The following is a 25,691-nucleotide window of genomic DNA, read 5'->3' as shown; positions in this document are numbered from 1 at the left end:
GCTTAATTCAGCAAAGAGGAACTTTGCACTGAAATTATCATGGATGCTTCAGAGAGCTGTGAATGAGAATGCAGCCTTGCCGGCTTTATTTGCCCACTGAGACAGAGTGCATTCATTAATGCACTAAAGCTAACTTCCTGGGACCTTACACCAAGGTATAAGGATAGATTACTCCAACTAAATCTGACAGAATGTTCCCACTGTTATAGGACTCTTAGTGGTAGGTAGGAGTTACTTTAGGTAAAAAACAATATAGTTGAATTATTTGTGTTTTTCACCATTCTAATAATGCTTGTTACAGTAATGTGTTTCATCTGTCTAATAACTGCAGTTCATGTTTTTCTTACAAAGATCAGATGCTTGCCATAAATCTTTGAAATAGTATTATTCTTTTCATTATCAACTTTGGGCATGTAAAGGCAACACATGAAAGGCTATGTCTGTTTCCACAAATCCCTTGGAAATCAGAGTAGTCTCGTTTGAGGTTACCAATAACGTCTATAACTCTGGAAGGTTACGAGTTTAGATATGGTACTGTCAGCTAGTGGAATCAACATTTACAGATTATGTTAGAAGACTAAGCCCCGATAGTATGAAGTTTTGTTGATCTAATCCACAGTTCTACTGCAAATGTAGAAACCGTGCAACAAAAACTTTTATCTATGAAAAGTGCATTCTGAGGATGATACTGCGAGCAATGCATCCCAATTCATGGATTATTGGTGGATTTTACATTTAACCATCAGAGCCTCACGATGTGGCAGCCACCTTGCAGCACACCTCGCCCCCAAGCCCCAACCCCCCTGTCACCCTCACCCCCCTCCGTGCCCTTCCTGCCCCTCTACCACCACGATCAACCTTCCCTTCTGTAGACGGTGGTGAGCAGACACAGGGCACTATAAAGACCCCCAACATTATCATCACTGGATCCCGGGGACCCCCACTGAATCATTATTGGAATCCTGAGACCCCACCCCACTTAGTCTGTATTGAAAGCTGGGGACCTAATCTGTTAATCTTATTTAATTTTTAAAGCAGTTGCGGACCCCCTGAGGAGGCTGCATGGACCCCCTGGGGTCCCTGGACCACAGGTTGGGAACCACTGGCATAGATGATTATGCTTTTGTAGAACCAGAGAATTTTCTCGCAGAAATTAAGCATGTTTCACCAAATCCAACTTGAAAGTTTCATTTCTACTCTTAATTCAAATGTTACTCCTCTTTATGGAAGAGGCATCATTATCATCAATAATGCATGTCATCATTAACTTTCATTATCTGTAATGAAGTCCTTAGCAAAAATAAGACGACTATTCTCTAAATATTTTCAGGATAATATTTAAAATCCTGAATAAGTCTGCAAACAGTAATCATGATATTGATATATATATATATATATATATATCAAAATCAAAAATTAAAGGAGAGAAGTACCAATATTAACTGAGGTTGCTTAAAAAAGGGCGGACCTCTATTGATAATCGAAGATTACTTCAAAGTGATGACATTGCTAAAATACAGTAGGAAGAAGAAAAAAATTAATACTCTGTAAGAAAGGGGCAAGTAACGTGAGTTTTAAGTATTACATTTGGTTAAAGAAGAGGAAAAGAAATCCTCCAAATGGTGACATATATTTAATGATGTGGTCAGTTTCACTTCTGTTTCTGTCAGTATCCCGAGTTGGTCCAAAGAAGATAGCATTAATTGTAAAGGCAATTCTATTTTATTGGGACCCGCCTCCTTGTGGAAAATGAATTGCTGCAATTCAGAAAAAGTTTCACAGCCGGAGAACAACAGCAGAGTATTCTTTAGCAAATTGGATTAAGAATAATGCAAGTACTCTATGGGTCATGCAAGTAGGAGGAACCAGCAGGTACAAAATTACATATGGTGATGACCTACATTGGGTCGCTTCAGCTTTTCACAAAACAAGTATGAGTGCAAAGAGTTTTAATCAGAGGTCATAATTTAATAGTTAGTCTAGGTTAGCCAGACATCTGGTATTGCATATTTTGGGTTTTAAATCATTAATAAAAAAAGCGATTTTGGGACAGTAATGTCATTTGAGATAATAAGGTTTCAAGAGTTCTGGCTCATGAACTGCCCATTAAAAGAGGGGCTTAGGGTTGTTTTTAAATCAGCTACAAATAGGAATGGAGACCATCCTTGTGGCAGACTGCTAACCCCAGTAGCTACAATAATTATTAACTCAGTGAGGCCCCTGCCTATTAGATTAGCTTGCCCAGTGCATACTGTTTTCTAACTTGTAAGTGTTTATGTCAATAAGATGAAAGGCGATAAATATCTTGATAACCTTAAATACTTTGACCAGGGTAACTGTAAGTGAAGACTTTCATTTTAAATTTGAGTTTAGAGTTAATGATAACTGTTTAGAAGATCAACCTGAACATCTTGGAGACCCCCGATTATTCTTCAGATATTCTTTAACTAAGAACCCAAATGCCAAATTTTAGCTGTTTATTTAACAGGCTTGCATTCGATTTATTTGAATAGCTGCCATCCTAAAGATACTCCGTAAAGAAAACCTTTTGGTGCTTTGCAAGCCAATACTTGTTTTATTTATGTGCTATTGGCATAATTGATAAAATATTTACATGTTTATATCTTTGACCATGGAGGTAGTGTTCATAATGCATTAAGAATAAATTTAGCAAGCACAAGTTTTAGTTTGGTTAAGGGTTCATTGATATTACTAACAACCCACCCACAGATGTTGTGAACCAGAACCAGTGACTCAGTGATGATAGTATTGAACTATTAGAACAATAGAACAATTTTGAATTGAAATAATCTAAGAAATTATTTAATGTAAGGAATAGAGCACTACTGCAACAATATGACTAAATAGTAAACTAAACAGTGAGTTGTTTGCTGAAATCTGTACAGATCAACAATCTTTACAAGCACAAAATGGTGTAAAGAGAGGTTTGATAATGTTCTGCTAAAATGTGTAGACCAGCCAAAATAAAATATAACAAAGCAGTATGTATACAAAAAGTGAGGCAGGAGCATTAACACGTATTGCTTTTTAAAATAACTTCTTCCTAATATTAAAATTTAAGTAAGGACAAAAAGAGATCAAAGTAGGAGCATGTGCATTGTGAAACATGTAGCTATAACATCTTACAACACCAAGAAAGTTTGGAAAATAGTAAACTATATTAGTCATAAAACTCCAATTAGTCTGGAAAACACAGTGCCCAAACCCTTTTTAAATATTTTCACAAAACTGGCCCTTGTTAGATCATCAAAAAAGGCTAGGTGTGGAAACCTTATAACCAAAAGAGCAGGGGGGATTTAGAGAGGGACAGTCAACCATAAATTATTGTTTGTACAGTAGGTCCCCTGTCTTTGGTGCATTGATAGGGGGACTATTGTTGAAGCTAAACACCTTTTTGCTGGGTGGTAGATCTTAAGGCACTGTTTGAGCCACCGGACAGGACTATAGAATGGAGTAAGCTCTCGAAATGGGTTTATTGCAAGTTTTAGACTAGCTATACAGCACAAATTGGGCTACAACAATTGTTTAGGACAATATAAGTCACTGAGATTAAGTATACAGGAGATCATGAAGTAGGCCTTTAAAAAAAGCACACAAAGGAAACATTCTCCTACTAGCCTTCTACGGGAAGGAACTCCTTTGTCTGGATACCAAGGGTGATTGGTCCTAGCTAGTGGACGAAGCAATATATTTTTATTTCACTTTCCATCCCGCTGTATAAACCAGGCATTAGCAATGCCAATTGGTATAGCTTTAAAGGAATGTTGTATGATCATGTGAAGGAATACAAAATTAATAGTATGGGAATGGATATGTATAAGATGCAAAACAAACTGTAAAACAATATGAGGGTAGGTTAAAAGGCCAGGTGACAGTTGAACTGTCAAGCCTGACCTACAAATCCATGTAGGTTAGTGACTGCCCTCCTTCCACCTGTGGTGCTGCAGAGAAAAACAGCATACATGATCTAGTTATCTAAGACACTGGCACGGCAGAGCATAAAAATGAGGTTGAAAAAAACATTAAAGAAACATTTAAGAATAGCAAATAAAAATAATAATCTCAATACAAACCTGAAAAAATTAAATTGGAAGGAAATCAATCACTTTTTAAAAACAAATCTCAGATATAAAACAGAAAAAAGACGAGACAAAGAAAACTCCATTGTTAAGGTGAAAAAGAAAGGAAAGTGATCAATAAAGCTGAATGGAAAAAGGAAGATTTCAGTAGTTTCCTAAATGTAAACCAAAAAAAATAGACTGTTGATATAAGTCCACAGTGATCTTTTTACAAGGGGACTAAACACATACAAGAAGTATTGGTCACCAGTCATGGACTTAAAAAACACAACAATCCTCTAGCAGACACTGTGAACTGGAGTGCAGATGTAGTTGTTACTTTGGAATTATATGCTTGGTAGTGTATGACAGTTCAAGGATTTGTGGTGTTCTTATGCTTGAAGGTAACTCGCTCCCTCATTTGTACTAAATTTCATATCTGAAAAGGAGAAAACATAGGGAATTCCCAGAGACAAACTGATATTGGAGCGGGACAGGGAAAGCACAACAAAATATATAAAGAACAGCCACCTCCAACAATGCACTCGAATGAGAGTGCTAAAAAAGACAATATTCAAATGATTTGATATTACAGAACAATTTGCTTATTTCTTTTATTTATTCAAAATCTGATACATTTTTCAACATGATTTAACACGAACACATCTCCAGCTGCACAATCCCTCAAAAACAATTAAGAAAATTACATTTCTCATTACATACCCTTCATGCTTAACATATCACACTCCACTACATACCTATTAAAACATAAATACAATCAATCCAGTAAAGTACACCCCAATTTTGATACCCAGTAAAAACTTTAACACATTGTCAAACCTGCATCCATGTGCTACAATGATTGATAGCCTCACTATACTAATTATTGTCTAAATGATCAGTCACTGTGACACTTGAATACAGAATTATTTATCAATATGTTAAGGTTTCACTTGACTGACTGCATTTATGTTTTAATATGTATGTAGTGAAGTGTGATATGTTGGGCATGAATGGTATATGTATTGAGGTTGTGAGTGAGAAATGCCATTTTCTTAATTGTTCTTGAGGGATTGAGCAGTGCCACAAATGTGTTCAAATCATGTTAAAAAATGTATCAGTAGATTTTGAATAGATAAAAGAAATAAACGAATTGTTCTGTTATATCAAATCATTTGAATATTAATTTTTATTTAGCACTCTCATTCAAGAGTGCATTGTTGGAGGTGGTTGTTATTTGCATGCCTCTGCAAAAGCCTACACGTTGGAAAAGGGAAGTGTTATTACCAAGGAACAGTTAATCAAACAACTTGTTTGCCCTGTTCATGTTGCAATAAACTAACAAGCTCGAATTTAAAAACCAAGCTTCAGCATAAGACGTAGAATTCAGTTTCCATCTAATGTCTTGCATCTTGAGATAAAGGTGTAGTTGAGTGAACACCCGCTGAAAAATTGAGACTGGCTATGTGCATTTTAATGTGGGCGATACTGTTTTATCCAGCTGTTTTTCTTCAGAACTGGATGTTATATTTTTGTGATGTCTGAAAAAAAGTACTGTAGAAGGGTTTATTACAGATAAAAAGAAAGAGAACCAAGTCTGGAAAATGAGATAACGGAGTATCAATTCTTAAGCTAAAACTTAAGTGGATGGAACTAACGCTTCTCTGAAATGACCTAGAAAATATGTCTATTGCATGAAATACTCGTAGCATCGAGCAAGCAAAGTTGTAAACATTAAGTTTAGAATTGAAAACAAAAAATCACAGTACCTGGGATTTTTTCTGATATCATCAAGCTGACCAACCACATGAGAGACATTTGTGCGGATCATCTTAAAAGCAATTTCCTCCTCTCCCATGGTTTCAAACCTTTGGAAAACAATATACAATATTTACATGATAGAGCAACAAAAGGCACCACCCCTTTGAACATGTGTTACTCATTTATATTCAAATAAAAAAAACATTAATTAGAACCTTGGACTACTGCATAATCACAGCAAAGGTGCTGCACCAAGTATACATCTGACTCACTTGCGCCTGAGGCAAGCATTTAACTCAGGACAAACAAAAAGAATATTGGTCAAATTATGCATCTGGGCAACTTTCTCTTGACTGAGAATCTCTTATACACCTTTTAAAACTGCCCAAAACAATGTGCCATTTTCAGTGGGTGTACAGACTAAAAACAATACAAACAAGTTGAAACTAAGCACTGGCAAACTCACTTAGCTCTGGCTCTACCATGCTAATCAATGCCTGAATGCTTCTAGAGTTTCCCCATGCAACCTGCCTGTTTATTTCTTTTATGTCTGTGCTCTCCTTTTTCTTCCTAAGCTTGCAGTGCTACATAGCACCTCTACCACAAGCTTCTGGAATACAAAGGAGGGTATAGACTAAGGAGGCACAGAGATGCAGACAGCACACAGGCATTGGTACACATTGTTTGTGCACATGCGTGCTTGCCTGTGTTCGAGTGTATTAGCACAATTAAGCCTTACCTGTTGGCTTTGCCATTGTAAATTGTCAATATGTTTACGGTCTCTTGATTTTACCATTTTCATCTCTCGTACAGCAATGGGGTAGGTATGCTAGGGTAATGATTTTGAGAGTGAAGTAGTGGTGCTGACCAATCCAATTTCAAAGAGTTAGAGACTTGTGGCGGTGTGTGTTTCTTCATGGCTATCAGATCCAGAGTGGAGCCTTTATTGTGAATAGGGAAAGTACAATGTTATAGTAGCTTGCTAGAAGGATTTGAAGATGGTTGTACCATCTTTTTACAAATGGATGTTCAAATCAAATCAGGGTTTATAAAGCACAACTACTCACCCATTAGGGTCTCAAGGCGCTAAGGGGATTTGACCTCTGAGCTTCAGTTGAAGAGCCAGGTTTTAAAGTCCTTCCTGAATTGGGGTAGCAGTGGTGAGTGCCTGAGATGCAGGAGCAGGGTGTTTCAGCTATTTTCCGCCAGGTAAGCGAAGGATCTCCCACCAGCAGAGGTGTTCCGTATGCGGGGTACAGCGGCTAGTGCTTGTTGAGCAGAGTGGAGAGTTCTGGTGGGGGAATAGAAGGTGGTGCAGTGGTTGAGGTAGGTGGGTCCTAGGTCATAGAACGCCATTTAAGCGTGCACAAGAAGCTTGAAGTTAATTCTCTTCTCAATAGGGTGCCAGTTGAGGTCTCTTAGGTGACTGGAGATATATCCGCGGCAGGGAATATCCAGGAAGGCACTGAAAGAGGCGTTTTGGATGCACTGTAATTTCTTGAGGTTCTTCTGGGTAGTACCGGCGTAGAAGGCATTGGCATAGTCGAGTCTGCTGGTAACCAGGGCATGGGTTAAGGTTTTGTGCCAGTTCTTTGGGATCCATTTGTAGATCTTCCGGAGACGTCAGAGTGTGTGAAAGTAGGAGGATGTGACTGAGTTGACTTGGGGGGTCACGGTGAGCAATGAGTGCAGGATGATGCCTAGGTTCCAAGCGTGGTTTGTTGGGGTGGGGAAATGTTGACGTTTTCTAGGGGAACCTGTTCACAAGAGGTAAGTAGATCAAGCTATAATCAAGGAAACCATTAATAAAACTCTTTAGTGTCAAATGGGCGATGGCAGTAAAGTGTTGTGTATGCAATCACCACAGTGAGGTACTGGATCAATGTGGAGTTAATTAGTTTGCAAATAAGAGACACCTCGTGGATTGGATCAGGGCAACTTCTAGTTCTCTAGCGGAAGAGGATTTTGTAACCTAATTGCAAAATAATGTATGGGTGTTGAGCAAAACTAGGTGTCCACAAATGCACTAGCATCAAGGTCTAGGTCTTGGATGAGGGCAGATATGGGAGCTGCTTTAGAAAAAGCAGGCTTACAGCTAAAGATGGCAGCTGTGATATGATGTAAGGAAGAGGAGACACTGGGTTGAAAGAAGATGATTCTGCTGAGGTTGCTTGAGCATACTAATGTTTGATATGGGTTATGTCGTGGAGAATGTGGTAACAGGATGTGTTGTTTGATCTGTGATCACAGAGTATGTGGCTGTGCGTAGGATGCTTTAGAGGTAATGTACATGGAGAACTTCTTTGAGTAATTGGGGGTGATGTGCATGTTGTGCTCCTCAGGATTAGGTGTGAAGAACGAGGTCTAACAGGGAGGATTATGGAAAGCAGTCCTTGAGAAAAGAGTGCTTCAGGGAGAGAGCTGGAGGTTGTGGTTTGTGCACTTCGTATCATCAACAATCTTCACTTTCAATTTCAACCAGTTCTTTTTGGAGAGTGGATATAACTTCAAGTAATAAGTGGCTGTAAAGACGTGTGAAGGCAAGTATGAGGCACATAAGCAACTGTTTATTACGTAATTAAAGCTGTTTCATAACAACTGCTGTAAAGGATTACCTATTGTCTGAGTATGTATAACTCCAAAGTAACCTATCTGACTCAATACAAATATTGGCCAGGTTTCTAGGGATATGGGCTGGCCCCTGTCTTTCTCCCAATTGTCAGGCAAACTAAGGCTTACACAGGGATAGTGGTGTTAGGTAGAACACAAACTCAGCTTAGACTAGAGCAATCCATAAATTATTGTTTAGCTGGTGCTATTACTTAAAGTGAAAAGTACTTTATTTTTAACACACAATACAATAATGTACACAAATGTCAGACGGCAACAATACTGTAAACTGAAATCAACAGAATGGACACTTTGTGGAAGAACCAGTCTGTATTGACAGACGGATTCCCCATGTAAGGTATCATAAACAGAGTCATTGCTGGATGAGACAAATTGTATCTCAGGGAAAACGGTGGGTAGGGATCTCCCAGTACCACTCTGGGTTAACTGTCTACTTCTTATTCCAAGGTGAGTATGGCTAGGGTGTTGGTGGTTATAGGTAACAAGGGAACCCTAGTGAGTTCTGGGATATTGGGTAAGCTTATGTGTAAAGAACAGTAGTCCCATGACCAGAGCTATCACAATCAATATACAAATACATCAAATGATCACTTTATTTAATTGTATATAAAAAAATCTTTAAAAATAATGTAACAGAGCAGTAGGTGTGTGGTGAGAAATGTGCTCGGTGCTCTCATACAAGTGATACGTAAGTGTGACAATACATGATCAAGAGTGTGTTTCCAAATAAGAACAACACGGCCCATTTTATTCTTATGTACAAAATAATTGGGTCTGAGGAACTAGTCAAAGACATTTCGATCCTTTAGATAGATAGAAGGATCATCATCAGGATTCTAAGAACACATGAACCCAAGAAAAATAGGCACTAATCAAACATTGCTGAGGGCACCACCGGACTAAATTCAGGAACACCTCCAGAGGAGTACCGAAAGATCTTCTTGGACAACAGACAATACTGCCTGAAAGGAGAGCAGAGTGAAGTAGGCTGGGTGTTCTTCAAAAGATGGCTACTCCCACTGGACCTGGAAGAAGGAGCCATATTTTGGAGTGCACCCAGGCAACATCACTCCTCAGAAAGCCCGTTTACATTCTAGAAACATTCCACTCTGCCTCGCTCACATTAGCACATCTCCCAGGACCCCATCCGAATTGCACTAGCAATTTTTGACGACTTTGGGAGGCTATAATATCCTTGCAGAGGTGTAGATGAATAGAGCCCATTGGTACCTTAAGCAATGTTTGTAGTTATGTTAGGTTGGTATCTGTTTCTTGCCGGTTTGTGTACGTTCACAAATGCTTACTCTGGTCTACCGATCCCATGAACTGTTGGAGTGAAGATACAAACATAACAAAATTTACTAAAGGCCAGATACCCTTTTTAATTTACAAGTTGGCTTGAGAAAGAGGTGTATTCCCCAACACGTTCTGGCTGTGGTTATAAAAGTATCAATTCATATAGATGCTCTTATGAGAGAATACAGTGAAGGATGTTTTAATCTGAAAATAAAGAAATTAACTGCAGTGGATTTTTTGGGATTTTTTTTTTTTTTTTACTGTTTATAATTATGAACTGATAACACACCAGTGGCGTAGTAGTACAGAGGGTTTCCAGGCAAAAGACAGTGTTCCTTTTTACCCAATTACAAGTGTTGGTGCTTGCAGGATTACACCAGTTACAGCTTTCTAGGTGTAATCACTTGAAAGTTTATGAATTCCGTTTTTGGCATATGCATAATTATTTGAGCAGTACTTAGTTGTATTCAGTGTATTATTACATACTAGCAAATGCCATCACTTTTGTGCAATGGCATATATTTTCTCCTTTTTATACTCCTTTCCCTACTTTTAAACTATCTATAAAGAGGGTTCTAATGATATTCGGACCCTGCAAATGGATTTACTTCAGCCCTAATCTCTGATTATTTGCGCAGTGGGAAAGGGTTTGAGGGAAAACACAATATTCAACAGGAAGCTTTGTCAAACAAAGTTACCTCAATTTACTTTTCAGTATTGCTAAAAGTAATAGCTGGCATGTCCTTAAATGTATGTACCTCACAAACATATGTGAGTCAACCAAAATACATTTTGCACAACTCACTTAAGTTTGCAATAGAATGTAAATGGGGAAATGAGAGATCTGCATCCTTTGCTAATGGATAAACTGTAATCAGCTCTTTCTCCAACTCGTCTACAGCTTTACTCTGATCTGGTAGCATCAAAAGTAGAGTCAAACCAGAGGAAATACGAGAAAATACGGGGAGGACTGGAGGAATAAATTGTTGCATAAGGATCCATATGATAGGATGTGAAGTTAACACGCTTTAGATCCACAGGAAAGCACGTTCACAGGGTCTAGATATTGCGAGATTAGTTTAATAAACTGGGGCTATCACGGCTTGATATAAAGAGTACACACAGCAACAAGTTACCATGATTAACGTAACCATGATAAATGTTCTGAATTTCCAGGATATGAGGTTTGATGTACAATGGTGGGTGGGTGGGGGATACGAGATGCTGCAGGTGATATTGCAATGCCGATGTTATGCAATAATTTTGTTCAGGAAACACTATAAAATCATTTTACAAATAATTTAAAAAGTAGTCCTAAGGTATTTTGTATTTTATCAAAGGCAAACTTCGGAGAGAGTCTTTCTTCAATCAAGTGATTATAGTTATTATCAAAAGCAGAACTCAGAATAAATGTCTATATTATCAGGAGCAGAACTTTGATGGAGTCTGAAGGATGTCAACAGCATTTTGAGTAAGTATGTGAATTAAAGGAGTTCAGTTATGAATATCTGCTTAAGCTCTGACCGGGTCACTTTGAAAAGAAAAGATCTCTGAGTACATATGTATAATTGCCAGGAAAAGCTACGTAAGTGAATCTGGATATTTTGAGAAGTAGGTCTCTAGGGTGGTCTGTGCATAACATAAATGGCAAAGCTCTGATTTAGTCTGCATTATCACAAGTATCCGAGTAGTATCCAGAATGGATCTCTTCATTAGTCTGTGCATTAGCAAGTGCATATCTCTGAGTGAGTTTGGGTGTTCTACTGAGTAGAACTCCGAGTTGTGTGGCTGTTATAAACTGCATGGTATTTTCAAGAGGGGAGCTCTGAAAAACTGGACTGTTGAGCAAAGCTCTGATTCACACTGGGCATCAATATAATATCCCTGGGATACTCCAAGTAGTAATAAGTATTTGTTAGCCTTAGTAAGTTCAGACGTCCCAATGACCTGGCAATAAGCATAGAGCTTTGATTGATCAGATCCCACTAGTCACATTTTTCTGGGTTGTGTCAAAGGCAGATCTCCGAATGACTTTGAGCTGTACCTGCAGCATAGCTTCACAGGCTTTACGTTCTAGTCATTATTACAGATATACACCTGAGTTAATCTGCATTAGCAAAAGCAGAATCTAGGTAGTCAATAATAAGTGACTGGGAGTATTATTAAGTGACTGGGAGTATTATTAAGTGCAGACTCCTGAGCAACACTGCTATTATGCAGAAGCTATAGGTATTATCAAAACCAATGTTCTGGGTGACATGAGCCTGAGTGATGTAATCAACTGAGCTCAGCTCTGTGTGATTGGCAGAATTAGCACTATAAGATTTGAGCAGTATTAATGCAATTTTAAGATTAAAACTCTGAGTGAGCAAGAGTATATCCATAAATGAGTCTGGCTGTTATCAATAAAAAATTACAATTCCAGAATTATTTAGCCAAAAAGAAAAAGTTAATTACCTCCAATAAAGCTCTTTTTCACTTTAAGAATATCCCCCAGGCGCTAGATCAAGAGAATTTCAACAGTGTCGCTCCTGCACATCCAAGGGTGGGATTGGCTTTGTACCACCCCAGAAGTGAAGGAGCGAAGCTTCATATGAGCACCACCTTTACAGGCAGAAGACAGTTTCTTGCTTCTTTTCCTTTCTGCACTCTTAGACGCTTTGGGTAGAACAATTGTTGGTGACAGAGTGCTGATCTGTAACATTGGAAGTTTTTAGATTTTAAAAAGGCCACTGAACAGAACGGTGCAGTAGGAGGGCAGTGAGGAATCTGTTAGAGTATACATCAGTAAGAGTATTTATTACCAAGTAACTTGTTCTTCTGATGGCAACTTCTAAGTGCAGATTCCTCACCTTTAGAATGGCCAGAACCTCTCAAAGTTGGAGGATCTGAGAAGTGAACTCAGATGAAAAAGTACAGCAGTCCTGACCAAGCAAGCATAGAAAACTTGTCATTTCTGGCCGTCAAGGCACTGGTACTTTGGGAATGTATATTATAACGCCTGTGTCGCAGCTTCAGAGATGTCAAGCACAGGGAGGGCTAAGACCATTTTAGTAACATTTACACTGAAGGAATGGGCTCTTAGCCTTCAGTGGGCTGCTTTTAGGGAAATACATAGCAAACATCAATGCAAAGAGCTATCCACCTTTACAGGGTCTGCTTTTACACCACCACGCTCAGAATCGCTTGGTACTATATTCTCTTGTTCTAGTCCAAGGCAATCAAGACGACTTGGGTCCAGTCTTTTGTGATCTTCTTTAGAACTTAAGGCAGGAGAGATATTAGTGAGAAGATGCACAGGAGTCCCTCGCTCCATTACAGCTGGTATGTGTCTCCAGGGAAGAAACACCAGCTCACAAAATTGCAGACACTGCACGCTTGCAACAGCTGCAAATAGATGTAGTCAGGGCTCCCCCAGTGTGTGAAGAGGCTCTGCATTACCTTGGGATGGAGACGCAATTCTTGATCCACCAGTCAAGACCTGCTTAGTTTGTCTACTCTGGTATACAGGGATCCTTGTCAGTTGATTGATGACCAGGAAGTTGTTCTGCTGTAACAGACACCTCCAGAGGCACAGAGCCACCTGGCAGCTGGATCGGCACCCCACTCCACCCTGCTTGTTGCAGTAACACATGACAGAAGTCTTGTCCTTGAGGCCCTGCTCCAGCCTTCCCTTGAAGGATGACAGTAAGGTCACTATGGCTAGATGAACTGCCTGAAGCTCAAGAAGACCCCTGACCTCTACCTTCCCTAGGTGACAACTCCATGTCTGTCAAAACTGAGTTGGGAAGGGAGAGTGGCCTGCCGCAATTCAGACTGTCTCCACACACACAGACAATTCAGGCTCCACTGTAGATCCTGCGCCTTCTCTCTTGAGATCTGAACAAGGTTGGAGAGTCAGCTCTGAGCATATCAGGACTTAAGTTTCCACTGCAGGGCCTGCACATGCCACCCGGTGTTGTAGAAGAGGAGGATGCAAGAGGGCAAGAAGCCTTAGAATCATCCTCAATGAGATCCATGACTGATCCCAAAACATCGGAATGAAACCCTGACTGTCACTATGTCCAGACTCTTCCCCATGAACGGAAGTCTCTGTGTGGGGCACAGATGGGACCTTGGCATGTTGATGGGGAAGCCTAAATTTATCAAGAGTACAGCCATAGTTTGAAGGTCATTCATGACTGTGGTGAGTTTGCCTTTAGCAGCCCGAATACTTGAATTCTTGACCTATGAAGATGGGCCACGACCACTGGATACCTAAGTGGCTGAGGTAAGGTAATGTCTGCCATCACTTTTTGTGAACACACAAATGGCTGAGGTAAGGCCAAAGGGAAGCACAGCAAGTTCAAAGTGCCCCTAGCTCACATACAGCTGCAAGTAACAAGTGTGGTACGCAGGGCGAGAGCCAGTGCAAGTGTTTTGAACTTGTCATTCCACAAAAAGGCATTCAACAGGTGAAGGTCCAATATAGGCTGAGGGACCATTCTTTTTTGGGACCAGGAAATAGCCTCATTAGAATCTCCTGCATTTCCCTGAGGCTGGAACTTGATTGATGGTATTCACTCTTGCAGGGAAAATTATTTGCCTTCTGCCATGCACAAGGACTATCAAATGGCCCTTCAGAAATCATTCTGGCATTGAAGGAAGATAAGGCAGGGAGGAATAGGGGAAGGATATAGCCCCTTCGAATAATCTGTAAGACCCATTTGTAAGATGTAATGGATGTGTAGCCAATGAGGAAATGTTGAATCCTGCTTCCATTGGCCTTAAAAGAACCATTCAGAACAAACTAAAGTAGATTGAGAGCCGATGTGGTGGGCAGATGGGGGGGGAGATTGAAGGACTGCCAAACCTGCCGCTCTGTTCGGTGTCAGCCAATGCCACGTCCATCACCCCAAAAGGACTGAACAGTGTGTTGTACCAATGGTTGGGAAGACTGAAGTTGCCTATAGGCTAGCCCCTCTATCCCTGGAATGTAACCAATTGTTGACATCAGTAATCCCAAAGAGCATGCAGTGGCTTGGTGGTCTTTACATTTCTCAAGCGCAGATGCTGCTTATTTGCAAAAGAGTCTGGAGCTGTCAAAGTGCATACCCTTTAGGGATACCTGCACATTGCCAAAAATCCAGTAGACCTTATCCATGTGTGTCTTCAAAGCACAAAACTGTTGCCAACAGACCTGCAAAGGCAAACAGTAGTATCCAGGCCAACATGGATGAGTCGTTAGCTGCACCCTGGCCATCCTGAGCAAGGGCCACTTTAAGGGACCACCAGATGTTCTCACTTGCCATGTCTCAGAGAGCATGCTTGTAACGGCCCTCTTTAAAAAAAGCATTTATGGATCTAAGGGTCATGCTTGTGGAAAAAACATTCTCTAGTCAAAAGTGTCATTCTTTTGCATTTCCGCTCTGGAGGAGTTTTGAGCCTCTTCTCCCTCCCCCCCTTCTTTCCGTGCCTCCCCCTCTTTTTCCTTTATCAGGCGGAGGGCAACCGTGGACCTTTCTTTCTCCTTGGTTCCCCCTCCGCGTCCGCCGGGAAACCACATTTCCGTCCCCGCGCGAGGGCGCCTTTCAGATTTCGGCCGCTCTGAGTGGGAGCACCACCGGGGCCGGCCGCAGCGACCCTTTCGGGCACCCGTCCTCACAGGATCGTCGGACGCACTTCCGCCCGCCGCATCCAATCATGGCCCGGACCTCGGGCCGCAACAGTGATCACCATCAGCTGGACATTATTTCCACCCATCAACGACAACTATATCTACCCGTCTCTCTCAGGCCACTTTATTCAAGCGGTCCTGAGAGAGGTCGGTTTAAGCGCATAGAGAGCGCCCGCCTTTGATGCAGAGAGTCAGCCGGCCATCGTTGGACATACAGATAAGATAACTCTCTACTTTCCCTCCCCTCTTTTCCTCCTTTTCTTTTTTTCCGTTTGACTTCTTCCCCACTCCTGGCTGCCATTCCTTTCCCCGCTTTCCTTTTCCCTTTTCTCTGCTCTCCCATCTACTTACATATTCCCTACTCCTTCTTTCTCTTGCTTCGGTTTTTGCATCCACTTTACCCCCCCCTTTTTTCTTCCTCACTTTACAACTACCTCCTTTGTGTCTACATGTCTCTGCCTCTACCCGCTTTTACTCTGGGTGAGGGAACTTTTGCCTTTCTACTTTTGGTTTCTGGACCCTAATAGGTGTCTACCCTCCTAGGGCCGTGCCCTCGCATCCTTAGAGGCCACCCATCCTTTCTTGCCTTTGTCTCCCTCTCATGTGGCTTCTTCCCTTGTTTGCCTCTCCCTGAACCTTAGAGTCTGACTATAAGGGGACGCTCCCTCTCCTGGACACCAGTGGCCAGTTGCCTCTTGTGATAGGGTAAGAACTTCTTTCCTTTCCTCATTGTCCTCCACGTAATTGCGTACCAAACCATTAATTATGTGATTTATGCCTTATGTACCCAGAACTTCTGCGTCCTGCATGAATTTTTCACGTGTGCTGTGGATTGCTGTGCATTGCTGTGTCACCATGTTACCCTCATTACTGGTCTGCTTTATTTAATTTCCTTTAGGTCCTCCACCAGGTATTTCCTTGGCAAGGTAGGCCCCCCCACCTCCCGGTTTTATCCACTTATTATTCTTACACAATTGTTATTAATTATTCAGCGCTCACTGAGCATGAGTAGCAGGGATCCTTCACCCTGATGAATGCCCCGAGGCTTTCCAGAGCTCATTTTTGAGGGCAGAAACATGTCGGCTTCTTCCTTTTAGATAGGCGACCCGGTGAGTCATTGCTCTCACATTGGTGTCCCAGTCTTCTTTTTAATCACATCAAACAGAACCTTCTATTAAAAAACTCACATGGGTATCTGTTTAGGTGTTTTTATTTCTTAGTCTAGCTGGATCCCTTTTTCCAGAACCAGAATTAATTTACGCACTCCCTCCTGTTCCTTTAACAGTGAGGTTGAGTCCGCCCAGGTGGCATTGTCCTACCTGGGTGGGGCTAGGTGGTCATATGATGAAGCATGACACTATATAGTGTGTGAGACCACCTAGTCCGTAAAGGAAATTCCCCTCCCAGACCCCACACAACACCACAGTCCACCCATATCTCGCCTCTAGCTGAGGATTACGAGGGGTTCAGTGTTACAATTGATACACCATTGACCCACCCCTGTTACAAGAACCCCGTACTCCCAGTTGTGATTTTGTATTGATTTTGGGAGCTGAGTACGGTTGTGTTCTTCGTTGGCCCCCTCTCTCCCATATATTCTCTCTCAGTGTGATTTGATGAGCTCATCAGCTCAGAGGACGGGGATGTGTGTCAGTCCTGGTGATGGCACTGAGCCCCTGGCAGTCAACACAGAACCTCAGTTGAGCTGTGACACAGGGTGGAACAGCCTTAGGGACCAGAACCAATGGGCTGGATAAAGGACTGTTGGAGTGCTCAATCACCCCTAACTACAACATCTTAGCAACTTCCTCTTTGATGCTGTTTCTCACTCTATCAGTCAACCTGTAAGACTTTGGGGACAGCTTACCTGTTAAGCACGTGTCAATGTCATGGGTACACCATTGGGTGACTCCCAGAGTGAGGTAGAACATAGAGGAGAACTGACTCAGTAACTGGCAACAGTCCATCTGCTGCTGTAGGGTCAGAGTAGGGGAGAGGTTCACACTCTCCCCAGGTCCATCCTGCTCTATGGAAGTCAGGAGGTCGGGGAGAGGTTCACACTCCCCTTCCACGCCATCATCCATGATCAAAAGCATGGTCAACTCAGACCTCTTGAAGTATAGTGTGAGGCGGTTCAAGTGCAGGACCCTCAAATGGTTCCTAGGAGTCTGTATATCCACCAGGTAGGCAACATTGCTCTTGCACTCCTTCACCTCAAAAGGCCCAGACCAACGGTCTTGGAGAGCATGGGGCTCTACCGGGGCCATAACCCACACTTTCTGGCCAGGCTGAAACTCAGCCAGAGTGGTATTCTGGTTTACCAGCATTTCATATCCTCCTGACTAGCTTCCAGATTCTCCTGGGCAAGTTTCTGGAAGCAGGCTGCCTGGTTCCTGAAGGCCAGCATGTAACTGAATAGATCCTAGGGTGGCTTCTCTGGAGTGTCCTCCCACCCTTCCTTCACCAAACTGAGAGGCCCTCTCACAGGGTGCACATACAGAAGTACAAAAGGGCTGAAGCAGACCCGCTATTACAGTACCTCCCTCCTGTAGGCAAACAATAGGCATGTTAACAGGACATCCCACTTAAGCCTAATGGATTTTGAGAGACCCATAATCATGCCCTTCAGGGTATGGTTGAACCTTTTAACCAACCCACTGCCTTGTGGGTGCTAAGGTGTGGTGAACTTGTAGGTAAAACCACACATCTTCCATATGGCTTTCATGTACAACATGAAATTGGTACCCCGGGCCAATACTGCCTCGTTGGGGAAACCCACATGGGTATACAACCCCTTAAGTGCTCTAGCCATGGTGGGCACAGTCACTGTCCCCAGAGGGGTAGCTCAGGGATACCGGGAGGCAAGGTCCACCAAGACCAGGATAAACCTGTTGCAGATGGCTGTCTTGAGATCCAGAGGCCCCACAATGTCAATCCCCACCCGCTTCAAAGGGGTGGTCACAACAGGAAATGGTTGAAGAGGAGCCTTGCACATCTTCCCTGTCTTGTCCTGCCCCAAATGACCCACCAGGGCCACATCATGAGCCATACTCAGTAGGAAGGCTGTGAAACACTGGGTACCACCAGCACATGGGCTGCCCCAGGCTCAGCAACCTTTGGCTCACTATACAAGAGATCATCCTCTCAGTAAATCAGGTGAGATCCAGAGGTATCACTGGCGGCCTGGGCCTGTTTTCGAAGGCCCTCAAGAATGGGGCACATTTTATACACTGTGCAGAACTCCTCCCTGGTAGGGCAAACTTCCCGCTGCTAATGGGCCAGCTCAGGCATGTCCCCCAGTTCGGTCACTTCTTTCCTTGTAGGTTCCAGGGTGTCCCCCTCAGGCTCAGCCTCCTCTCAGACCGTAGGAATTTAATGGTTTCCCATGCCTTGCCCTTCCTCCTCCTGGCAGGCATCTGGGCACTGTTTCAGCCTCCAAGTCCTTCTGATCACCCTCTCTGGCAGCCATGGACCATGTGGTCATGCACGCCCACCCTGGCGATCCTAACATCTCCATTTGTGACCTCGGCTCCACCTCCTTCCAGGCATTATGCTGCAGGTTGTTTCCTAGCAGACAGTCAACATGCATGGACGGACTTACAGCTACCCTCAAGAAACCTGAGAACCCCCCATTCAAATTGAACCCGAGCTTCCAAACATTGTTACTCACTGTTGTCTACTGCTACAACCTGGTGGACGACATTAAAAACTACCTGTTCCTCAGACACCAGATGACAGTAAACAATTGCCATGCTAGCTCCTGTGCCTCTCCGAACCTTCACCCGCCTCCCTCTGATGGTTACACACTGCCTGTAGTTTTTAGTGTTGTCAGGCATGAGGGTTTTCTAGATCACCTCACTTTCACCCAGGGAGACTAGGGTCAACTCTGCTGGCTTCCCACCACTAACTGGGGCCTAGTCCTCCTCAAGCGCTACATTTGCCACCCCCAGAGTCTTCCCATTGATGGAGGGCTATGCCTGCTTGGAACTCCCCCTCAAATACCCTTCCTGATTAAAGGTAAAACATTTCAGGGGTCCCTTCCCTGTAGGCTTTCCTGAAGGGAACCAACTTTTCTTTTCAACAGGGGGTTGGGAATCCTTACCCTGGGCACTGGTTTGGGGCCCATTAGAGAACACTTTACTTTTATCCTTGTCCCACCTATCTTTCTTCTGTTGGGGACCCTGCCCACCCTTGGCTAAGCCTCCCACATACAACTTCTTTTGGACCCTGTTGCTGAGCTAGCAGTCCGCCTCCTTGGAAAGCTTGCTGGGGTCAGTAATCTTGCTGTTAATCAGGTGCTGGCGCAGATCTGGAAAACAATCAGTAGACAAGTGCTCCCATGCAATCAAATTATATAGCCCGTGATAGTCTTATCTCGCTGCCCTTCAACCATCCATCCAGTGCCCTGCAGAAGGAATTATTATACTCCATCCAAGTCTGAGAAACAAGTTTAGCACTCTCCCTAAACTTTACCCGGTAACTTTCTGTGATGAGACCATAGCTCCTGGTCAGGGCTTCTTTCATGGTAGGTTACCTCATCTGATCCTCTGGATCTAATGCTCCCCTCCACTGATTATTCCAAGTCTGCGGTGTTGCAGTAAGTGTAGTGGGCGTGGCCAGGAATGTGAGGAGGGTCACTTGCGCGCTCATCCCGCTATGTTGCTTTCCCGGGGGGAGAGGAAAGTCTGGGAGGCGTGTGAACCTTTTGGGGCCGAGCCCACCCCTCTTGCCTTCATCCACAGGCAAGACCGTTTTTCGGTCTCCAGCGTGTTAGGAAAGGAGGAGAAGCCCCTCTGGCAGACCAGCCCTGTGAGCAAGTATATCAAGCTCACCTTTGCACAGTGCAGGCAGCAGCGCCGGTGTCAGCAGGAGCGTCGTCATCTGGGATCCCCAGACTGCAGTGTGAGCAGGCGATGCCGGAGTGCAGGGCCCACAGATTGCATTGTGAGCAGTGGCTCAGTGAAGTCGTCCAATGACGGCGTCGGTGAGACTAGGGTCGCGGTGCGAAGCGGGGCAGTGCGGCCTTGTGTGGTGTCAGCAGGTCATGGTGCAGGCCAGCAGCTTTGTTGGTGGCAGCACAGTGGTTTCTCCTCTTGAACAGCACAAAACACACAGTCCCCAGTGCTGCAGGTCAAGGAAACTGAAGTCTTTTGTGTCCCTGAGACTTCCAACAGGAGGCAAGCTCTACTCCAAGCCCTTGGAGAACTTTCTCAAGCAGGACACGCACCAAAGTTCACCCCTTGCATTCTTTTCATGCAGAAGACGCAACTGCAGGCCAGTCCAACAGAGCAATCCAGCAAAGGGACAGTACTCCTCCAGCACTTCAGTTCTTCTCCTGGGCAGAGGTTCCTCTTGATTTTAGAAAGATTCTAAAAGTCTGGGGTTTTGGGTCTTCTTCTACCCCTTTCTGCCCTTGAAGTTGGCAAACTTCAAAGCAAACTCTCAAGTGTTTGCAAGAGCCTTCCTTGTCCAGGGCAGGCCCCAGACACACACCAGGGGGTCCGAGACTGCATTGTGTGAGGGCAGACACAGTCCTTTCAGGTGTGAGTGACCACTCCTCCCCTCCCTTCCAGCACAGATGGCTCATCAGGATTTGCAGGCCAATCCCCAGCCCCCTTTGTTTTACTTTCTAGAGGAGAGGTGTGAACAACTCAACTGTCAAACTGACCCTGATGGGGAATCCACAAACAGGCAGAGTCACAGAATGGATTGAGAAAGAAAATGCCTACTTTCTAAAAGTGGCATTTTCCAAACTAACAATCTAAAGACCAACTTCACTAAAAGGTGTATTTTTAAATTGTGAGTTTAGAGACCCTAACTCTATATTTCTATCTGCTCCCAAATGGAATCTGCCCTTTAAAGTTATTTAAAGGCAGCCCCCATGTTAACCTATGAGAGAGATAGGCATTGCAACAGTGAAAACCGAATTTGGCAGTATTTCACTGTTATGACATGTAAAACACACCAGTACATGTCCTACGTCAAATATGCCAGTCATGGATAAACCAATCAGTAGTGGTAAAATGCGCAGAGACAATAAACTAGCAAAAACAGACCTGGAAAAATAGGAGGAAGAAGGCAAATAGTTTGGGGATAACCCTGCAAAAAGGGCAATTTCCAACATTAAGGAATTATGCTCTGGGCCCGGTCTCCAAGCATTGCCTGCGTGCCTCCCATAGGGTAATCGTTGATGTGACTGAGTCTTTCTTCTCTTTAAGTATAGTTCAGTCTCTACTTGCAACTCCTGTGCTACTTTCTCGTCTTTCAGATTCCATGCATTCAGTCTCCAGTCTCCCCGCTTCTGCCTGGGTCTGGCGCCGACTGCCACCCAGAGGTGGGAGTGGTCCGACAGTTCCCTGGCAAGGTATTCTGCCTCTTCAATCTGCCCCACTTCACCTGCCGGGGCTAGGTATATAATCTAAAGGGAGAAAACCCTATGCATCCCCGAGAAGTATGAGTATTGTCTGGTGTCTGGGTGGTGGTGCCTCCAGAGGTCTGTCAACCCCATGACTCTCACAAATTCTTCTAGGGGGGTTTCCCGCAGGTGTGCATATGGAGTACCTGATCGGTCTATGTCAGGATGTATCACATCACTGAAGTCTCTACCTATTAGGTGAAGAGACGTATTTGATTCTATAAGTATCATTGCCAGGAAACTGCATGTCTGTTGCTGGAGACGGGTGGGGCGTATACACACTGCCAATGGTCACCTCCCTCCTCCCCCACCTGCCTTGGACCACCACATATGTTCTGTTGGGGTCCCTCCAGATTTTCTCTGGAGTAAATGAGGGTATCTTCCTTATCAGCACCACCACCCCTTGGGAGCCCATGGTAAAGACGATATCTGGTTTGTGCCTCTTTATGTAGGCTGCCACCAGTCCAAGCTCTACCTTGCTGCCTAAACCATTGACAATCCAGGATAGTGCAGTGAATTGACTCTTAACTCCCTTCCCACCAATGTGCATGTCTCTTGTGTGATTCAGTGCCATCTGGATCTGCATGTACTCCTTGCCCGGATTTTCACAAATATTTTGATCTTTCCTGTGTTGTGCTGAACCTCCCTCTCAAAAAGTGCAATCCTTTCCCCCTAAATCCCCCCACCCCACCACCCTTTCCCCTAAATGAGCATACTGATCCCCCAACGTACAACTACTGACCAGAGAGATCACAGAGGTCTGTAGACCCACGCCCCCACCCCCAAACTAACTTTTATAACTGATGATTTTTTTTTTTTAGATCAACCAGTTAGGATGGTGTGCCTCAAGAGTGCCACGGCCTGAGACGATCGACTTCTTATTAGGTCAGTCATAGGAGGAAAGGGCTCTCCATATGTTGTGTGTTCCATCGCACCCCTTTGATATTTGGTTTACTCCAGAGTTCTATAGTGTATCTATTGAGTCTGATGCATTGTCTGTTGGTGGTAGGTCCCCTGATCTCGAGGGCTGTCGCTCCAATTGGTCTATGGCCTGTGCCAAGGAGAATAGAGAGTTCGGTGTGGCATCCTGCTCCGAATCTACGACTTCTTTGGAGGGTGGCAGAGTTTTGGTAAAAAGTTTGCTGCATTTTGTGGTGATGTAGATGTAGACGGGGTTTGTCCCCCAGTGTGCCGGGTCAGGCGCTTCCCCTTACTTTCTTTCGGTATTGTGGAGATACCATCCTTTCTCTTGGACCTTCGTTTCTCTTACGGACGGGAGAGCTTCCGGCAGGATTGTGTTCCCTCTTCTCTCCCCCAGCCCCCTTAAGTTGGTGTGGCATTTTCTCCAACTTCTCCCAGGCTTCCGCTGGTGTTTGGAAAAAGTGTGCCTTGCCTTGATACAGAACCTTTAATTTGGCTGGAAAAGCAGCATATATTGCAGCTGGAGGGCTTGCAGTTTCACACAGTTCAGAGACATGACCGAAGCACAGGCATCAAAGATATTCCTCTTGCACAATCAAAGCAGACATTGATTTGTGCGACTGGGCGGGCCAGGGGAGCCACCGGTACCCAGTCTCTGACAGCCTTTACATGGCGGTGTAACCTCCATGTAAACCTCGGCGGAGCGAGGGGACGTAATCCCCAGGGCAGCGCTGCTTGCAGTGCTGCCCTGGTGGACTGGGACCGCCGGCGCCGACAGGTGGTTTAAAAGTGGTGGTGCCGGCAGTCAGACCGTGGTGGTAACGTCATGGTTGCCAGAGCGGTGGTCCGACCGCGACCACCAGCCTTGTAATGAGGGCCTAAGTGTGCTACAAAACAGATACCAGAAAAACTCAAAAGGGTAGAAGGTATTCCCTGACAATATTGAGTGGTATACAGCCCCACTGGGCTTGGATACTGAAACAGGACATACCAATACAATATGCTTTTTATTTGAATAATGCACCCGCCCCTTACAGTGATTTAGGCAATAATCAGGTACCAGATATTTAACCATCTTAAACATGACTCAAATGAGCATGCAAAGTGGAAAAGGAAACACAGACCTCTGATTAGTTATGCAGCTGTCAGCACACATTTTTCCAACCTGTTTTGTAAACAGAATTGTTGCTGTAGGAAGGGAATGGTGTTTGCAGTTACCAAACACACACAAATACCAGTGGTTTACAGAAAGGGAACTAAAAGGAACACACACCTGGCCTCCCCACAGACCACATCAATACGTTGATTCCTTAAATAACATTTGGAGGTGAATATATGGAAAGGCTTCATTTGGCTTTCAACATTGCTGGCTAGAGATCTTACATTTTTTAGCCAAAAAATTAGAAAGAATATCACCTCTGTTTTGATTACAGAGAGGTGAATCAGACTTTCATCTGTTACAGGTACCCTTTGCCAATGATTTTGGTTCTACTAGATCAACTCCAAGGCACCCAGATCTTTTTAAAGATTGATTTAAGAGCAGCTTACAATTTTGTCCTCATCTGGAAGGGAGATTAATGGAAGACAGCCTTTAATACTCAATATGGAATTTTTGAGTATTTAGGTATGCACTCAGATTATGCAACACACAGACTACCTTCCAGTGTTTTATAAATGGCATCGTCCATGTTTTATTAGTCATTTGTCAGCATCTACTTTTAGTATTTTTTGCCACCGTAGAAGAGAATCTTTGTCATGTGAAAATTATCCTGGAATGTGTAGGGGCCCAAACTCTCTCTGCGCCAAAGAAGAGAAATGCATTTCTGAAGTCAATGAAGTCACATTTATAAGAATCCATACATAATAAAAAGGGATCCACATGGATGGCGAAGATGTTAAAACACAAAAGTATTGTTTATTAATAACACACCTGTACTGGTCTACTGTAACCACCATAAAGGAAATTAAGACGTTCTTAGGATTTGCACTTCTGTAGGCAATTTATTCAAGATTTTTCCACCATTGTTCTTTCTATAGCAAAGCTTCTTGACGGCCTTCCCCTCCACTGGATAGTGAGCAAAGAAGGCCATTGTTTACCTCAGAGAAGCCTTTACTAATGCTCACATCATTCGACATCCAGATCACTCTTTGCCCTTCTTAGTGAAAACTGATCCTTCCTCTTTCATTATAGGAACTATTCTTTCTCAGAGACATTCATGCTGTGGCTTATTTTTCGAGTACCCTAACATCAGCTTAACTCAAACACACCATTTATGCCCAGGAGTTGTTAGCGATTGGTGAAGCATTTTGCCATTGGAGGATTTATTTGAATTATTCATTTTGTCCAGTCCATAAGAACCTGAGATATGTTAAATCCATGCAGTGCAAGAACACCTGTCATGCCTGTTGGTCATGAGTCTTCTCCTGATTTCATACAATATTTCATGTCACCTGGGTAACTGCCAAGAGACGTTCAATGTGTTATCAAGAAACTCAGTTGAATCACTTCCAGCAGCAGAACCTGCCACAATTCTTAGGCTACAAGGTGCAGCAAATGATTCAGGGACAGCACTTCAAGACTTAACACTAAGAAGAGACTACAAACACAAGGGCATTTAACACACAATGATCAAAGTTCTGTGTCCAATTTATCCATTACAACAGAAGATACTGCACTGGTATCATGATAATTCTGTATCAGACCATGCAAGACTTGACCACTAATTCAACACAGTTTTTCGTGGCCCAAAATGACACAACAAATGAAAGAGTATGTGAGATTGTGTGGAACCTGTGCTCAGGCTACAAACTTGTGCATCAAAAATGCAGGTTTGCTACAACCCCTATGTAGGAGGCTGGCTCAGTTTATGGTGTACGTACGTCTATGGTGTAGCACCCTATACTGAGTCTAGGCAACCCTTAGTGATAGTGA

General features: G+C 43.4%; 1 protein-coding gene across 2 annotated transcripts in view; it reads right to left on the bottom strand.

Annotated features, from left to right (window-relative positions):
• Positions 1-25,691, bottom strand: part of GNPTAB (N-acetylglucosamine-1-phosphate transferase subunits alpha and beta) — a 417,324-nt gene that overhangs the window by 53,568 nt on the left and 338,065 nt on the right. For both annotated transcript variants that reach the window (XM_069229013.1, XM_069229014.1), the window contains one exon: positions 5,849-5,947. In XM_069229013.1, coding sequence (XP_069085114.1) covers positions 5,849-5,947 — 99 coding nt within the window. The remainder of the gene's footprint in view (positions 1-5,848; positions 5,948-25,691) is intronic.

The sequence above is a fragment of the Pleurodeles waltl genome, chromosome 4_1 (assembly GCF_031143425.1).
Source record: "Pleurodeles waltl isolate 20211129_DDA chromosome 4_1, aPleWal1.hap1.20221129, whole genome shotgun sequence".
NCBI lineage: Eukaryota > Metazoa > Chordata > Amphibia > Caudata > Salamandridae > Pleurodeles > Pleurodeles waltl.
The sequence above is the reverse complement of the archived record's forward strand: the minus strand, read 5'-3'. Positions and strand labels throughout refer to the sequence as shown.